General features: G+C 40.8%; 1 protein-coding gene across 1 annotated transcript in view; it reads left to right on the top strand.

Annotated features, from left to right (window-relative positions):
* The first annotated feature begins 335 nt into the window (after nt 1-335).
* The window catches only part of LOC135195270 (cilia- and flagella-associated protein 251-like), a 36,818-nt gene continuing 31,491 nt past the window's right edge, over nt 336-5,662 (top strand). The window contains exons 1-2 of the mRNA XM_064221529.1: nt 336-463; nt 1,753-1,987. Coding sequence (XP_064077599.1) covers nt 336-463; nt 1,753-1,987 — 363 coding nt within the window. The remainder of the gene's footprint in view (nt 464-1,752; nt 1,988-5,662) is intronic.

Raw genomic sequence — 5,662 nt, 5'->3', positions numbered from 1 at the left:
AACCTACTCTTCATATAGCAATATAAAACTACCTTCTTTTATATTCAAGATACCCTAAAAAATAAAAAATAAAAAAAAGCAGAGCCACGGACAAGACTGAGTAATACCCAGCACTCTGCCTTTCTATTGTGACCTGGGATTTATACCCGTCATCAGGATCGCATCACTGCCCATCCTACGGTTGTATCAATACCCCCGAGAGAGAGAGAGAGAGAGAGAGAGAGAGAGAGAGAGAGAGAGAGAGAGAAATTGACTGTATTTGACATTTGTTTTTCCTCGTTCATGCACAATGTACACCGTTTATTTTCATGAAATTTTTACTTCCTATTCTGTATATGACAATAAGCGGCCGGGAGGAGGAGGAGGAGGAGGAAGAGGAGGAGGAAGTGGAAGAGGAGGAGGTGGTGGAGGAGGCGGAAGAGGCGGAAGAGGCGGAAGGGGAGGAGGAGGAGGAGGAGGAGGAGTGGGCCTTCCTTCATCCCAATATACCGCGAGTTGTTTCATCTTTGATGCACGACACACTTCCGCGAAAAACGCGCATTCACTCAATCTTAACAAGTGTACCGAAATGCTCTTACACCACGGTCATAAAACACCCGTTCAAACGGCTCTCTCGGAAGCAATGCAGTAGACCAAATACAAGAACATACCGATAAATAACACCGGGCGTGAATGGGCGGCTTCGAAATGCGCCCGAAACACGAAAAGATTCTCCGGAGAAATTTGTAATGGCCCACCAAGTCACTGTATGTTTCTCGATTGAGGGAGAATCGATCTCTGAAGAATACTTTATATGTGGAACAGACGTATATAAGCACAAACGCGCCCGCAAGAGCTTAAAGACACCTGCCCACAAAACACAATGCCGTTGTCCTTACTGCCGGTTTAACGTAATTCTACTGCAGACAAGTGTATATATAAGTGGGTGCTACTTTAGTAGGCGGTCTACCTGCGTGTTTCTACACTGTGTCGCCGTGTTTAGTACTAGTCCGTTGGGGGTCAAATGTCCCTAAGTGATTTTTACCACACTTGATCCCCGTGGGACTAGTACTAAATGATTACGGGCTGCTCTATGAGTAAGCTGGCATAAGGCTTCATCTCAAACAACAACAACCCTTGGTGCTACTTTAGGGACATTTGACCCCTGACGGGCAAGTACTAAACACGGCGAAACATTGTAGAAACACGTAGGTAGATCGCCTACTCAAGTAGAACCTGTAAGTGTTATTACCGACAAATTTGCGGCGCCACTTTAAAACGGAACAAATACTGTCTGCTAGAAATGTTCCAGCCTCGGAATAGGTCTAGGATTTCCTGAATTTACTGCACGAAAAGTTTGTCCTCAATCTTTTCAACAAAATATTATTCTGTTGATTAATACATGCAAATGTGCGTTTACTTTTGATTTGATATCATTCCTTCTCATTCACCAGTTAGCAAACATAATCCTTGGGACCAAGTCATACTCGCAATCCACATTTCTCTGTCTGTTTTTTCGTCTAATTCCAACCTTCAGAATTCTCTTCCGTCTTCCGTTTTCCTAACATAGAGTCCTTCAATCCTACCCATCTTCCTCTCCCTTCAATTTCTCATTTCTGTCAGGTCAGGGCTAGATAAAGGCAAGACGCTGCTAGTCCCATCGACCTCGACAGACCCAAAATCGGTCCTCGAGAAGAGGAACATGACACTAACTGCAAAAATGCCAATGGCCTCCACATCGGGATAATCGGATGAATATATTTTACCGCGCAGGATCTCCTCTTCTTTGATCCCGTCACTAGTGGGGGATCACGGTGCTTTGCGAGACGTGGGGAAGAAGAAGACGAAGAAGAAGAAGAAGGAAGAAGAAGGAGAGAGGGAATCCGACACGGCCATTTACTTTGGGCGTGATTGGATTACCTCTGCTTGCACAAGAGAGGCTTATTGGATCCGTGGGGAGTTTGCGGGGATACCATCTCTTATTTCCACTTCACAACTATTCTTTCCGGTCTGTTGACCTGAGAGAGAGAGAGAGAGAGAGAGAGAGAGAGAGAGAGAGAGAGAGAGAGAGAGAGAAGGGGACTGATAGATGTGTTCATGAGGAAAGTTCTGCATAAAGGCTTTTTCGCTTTAATGACGGCTATGGATTCCATACTTATTTGGATGCGTTTACTGAGACAAACAATGCATCGCGTCCTTCGTGAATGTGAGAACTGGGACCCACCTGCAGAGATCAAGGCCTCTTGAACACCAATGAAGCGGCCAAACAATGGATCCAGTAATGACGCGACAAGATATGATGACCGAGACAAAAAGAATAAAACAGTAACAATGATTTCGTAAAATGCTTTCCTCTTCTAACCAGATTTTCCAGCGTGAAATGTTACGAGAAGCTAGGGAATTATGTCCTCAGTGTCATTAGAAATAGCTTTTCAAATGACTCTACTCCAAGGTGACTGACTTTGTCTTATCAGGAACTCTTTGCTTCTAAAATGATTAACTTAACAGTTTTCGGATTCGAATCATGTAATATCCTTTATTATTTACTCTCCAGAATGATCAAACAAGTCAAAACTCCATGAACTTCCATATGAAACTTTAATAAGAAGAAATAAAAAATTGGGAAAAAGCAGTCCCAACTATATTTAAAAAATATTAATCATAAAACAGGATCTATAGATTAATCTATGGCAGAAAGTTAAGTATATCTTAATTCAACTAGACCACTGAACTGATTAACAGCTCTCCTAGGATTGGCCCGAAGGATTGGATATTTTGACGTGGCTAGGAACCAATTGGTTACCTAGCAAAGGACATAAAGCTTATTATGGAATCAGAACCACATTATATCGAGAAATTAATTTCTAATCCCCAGAAATAAATTCCTCTGATTCCGCGTTGGCAGAGCAGGGAATCGAACTCAAGACTACCGAATTGGTGGGTGAGCACGTAAACCACTCGTCCAACGAGGAACTTGATCTACGGTAGAAATCTATAGATCAAACAAGATCCATATTATCTATAGAAAATAAATGCACAAATGACAAGTAAAAGATGAATACTAGAAAGCCTCCGTGTATCCTTAGGCAACGCAATTCAAACTCGTAATTGTTTATGGCTATAGTAGAGAGGTTACGTCACAACCCAAGATTTGTGAAGAATGGTTGCATGGTCACCATCAGGCGTAACAACGAAATGCGGCACCCCAGATAGCCCACCACCCAAAAACAGCGGGAGAGATATTCCAGTCAAATGAAAGAGCATGACTGAAAGGAAGGAGCGTTGAGTGAAAAAAAAAAACTATGAATGAGTGAATAATATATGCGCCTTACTATTACATTGATAGGCAGATGCGGCAAACAAAGGATTTAATTTAAGCCTAAAGAATGAATACTTTAATATGTAAGTAAATGAACAAAAGAATAACATCGCACGATGCAACAGCAGACTGTTTAAAACAGAGAAGAGAGAGAGAGAGAGAGAGAGAGAGAGAGATGAAATGGTTAGTAGAAACAAACTTTTAATATAACTGAACTACTTCAATTTCACAAATTAAAGAAATTCGAATCTAACAGAGAGAGAGAGAGAGAGAGAGAGAGAGAGAGAGAGAGAGAGAGAGAGAGAGAGAAATGGTTGGTAGAAACAAACTTTTAATATAACTGAACTACCTTCAATTTCACAAATGAAAGTTCGAATCTACAGAGAGAGAGAGAGAGAGAGAGAGAGAGAGAGAGAGAGAGAGAGAGAGAGAAATGGTTAGTAGAAACAAACTTTTAATATACCTGAACTACCTTCAATTTCACAAATGAAAGTTCGAATCTACAGAAAGAAAGAGAGAGAGAGAGAGAGAGAGAGAGAGAGAGAGAGAGAGAGAGAGAGAGAGAGAGATACTGACAATGTAAAATGTAAACCTAAATGTTTTATCTTTTTTTTTTAAAGGAAAGTTACAAACCCTCTTAGAACATCAATTCCATTTTGAATTTTCTATATTTTCAACTCGTGAACGTTACATCTGCCTTTGAGTACAACAACAATACCGCAGAGAGTCATCCTTTAAGCATCCTGATCCCAACCCTTACTCGCAGGATTACGAATGATAACGGCCACACTGCAAAAATAATAATAAATAAATAAATAAATAAATAAAATAATCCTAAAGTTTTTCAATCGTTCACGAGATAATAACAAAAGCAGTCTCTTTCCACGAGACAAAAAAAAAAAAAAAGATAAAAAAGGGTAATGAAATGTAATCCATTCGATGAAATACGCTAAGGTTTCTTGGGCTTCCTGGTTTTACTGGGTTTCCTGTGTTTCCTAGTTTTATTGGGGTTGTGGCATTTCGATTGGGTCTACTGTGTTTACTGGGTTCACTGGATTTACTGAGTATCCGAAGTTCACTGGGTATCCTGAGTTCCCAGTGTTTACTGGGTTTACTGGGTTTAACTGGGTTTCCTGAGTTCACTGGGTTTAACAGGGGTTTCCTTGGTTTAACTTAGCTTACAGGGTTCACAGTGTTTAATGGGTTTAACTGGGTTTCCTGAGTTCACTGGGTTTAACAGGGGTTTCCTTGGTTTAACTTAGCTTACAGGGTTCACAGTGTTTAATGGGTTTAACTGGGTTTCCTTTGTTTAACTGAGCTTAATGGTTTTAACTGCGTTTATTTGGATTTCCTGAGTCAGTGGCATTTCGATTAGAGAGAGACATAAGAAGAGGAGACTGTAAGAATGTAGGAAAACGATTGGAGGTGAGAATGCAGAGGCGGGGGAGGGGTCGTGGGGGGGAGGCGCCTAGGGTGATGAGACTGGGTGCAGGATGCTTTTGCATTTGAGGCAGGGGAGGGAAGGGGAAAGAGAAGGATTTATAGATTTATAGGATGCGATGACACGGGACACCAGAGGATTTTCAAGTTGAGGTTTACGCACGATGACTATAGAATTTTGTGGCAAAGAATTGAATGTCGTTTCAAATGGAGGAGGAGTTACAAGGATTAGGATGTCTCAGGTTTTTGCAATAAAAATCCATCTTAGTAATCACACGTGTTGTGTGAATAACAAATGACAGGAAAAATTGTAATGATGAAAAACATAAAAAAGCATTCCTGTTGATAATCTGTCGTTCCAATATTCTTCTCTGAGAGGAACCTTTTGGGAAATTAGTTACTGGCTGGCATCCGTTCGCTTACATCTCTCTCTCTCTCTCTCTCTCTCTCTCTCTCTCTCTCAAAGACGCTATCGTTATGCAAATGTTCAATCTCCCTCTATCTCTCTCAAACACGTTGTTACACTATTGTCCTACGACTCTCTCTCTCTCTCTCTCTCTCTCTCTCTCTCTCTCTCAAAGACGTTGTCGTTATACAAATATTCAATCTCCCTTGATCTCTCTCTAACACGCTGTGGCTATATAAATGTATTCTCTCTCTCTCTCTCTCTCTCTCTCTCTCTCTCTCTCTCTCTCTCTCTGAAGAAAATGTAGAAAAAGACTGGTTTTACGAAAACGACAAAACAGTTCCAAAATAACAAAGTCAGAATCTTCACGAGTCACAGAAACTTTAATGCGTATTGTTCAATTCCAGATAGCTGTACGAGAGTAAAACTCCAACGTACAGAGTCAGAATTGAAAGCTGGTGTCTGTGAACCAGTACAGCAATTCTATGAGTTGATTTTTTCATGAATGAAACGATAAA

The sequence above is a fragment of the Macrobrachium nipponense genome, chromosome 16 (genome assembly GCF_015104395.2).
Source record: "Macrobrachium nipponense isolate FS-2020 chromosome 16, ASM1510439v2, whole genome shotgun sequence".
NCBI classification, from domain to species: domain Eukaryota; kingdom Metazoa; phylum Arthropoda; class Malacostraca; order Decapoda; family Palaemonidae; genus Macrobrachium; species Macrobrachium nipponense.
The sequence above is the reverse complement of the archived record's forward strand: the minus strand, read 5'-3'. Positions and strand labels throughout refer to the sequence as shown.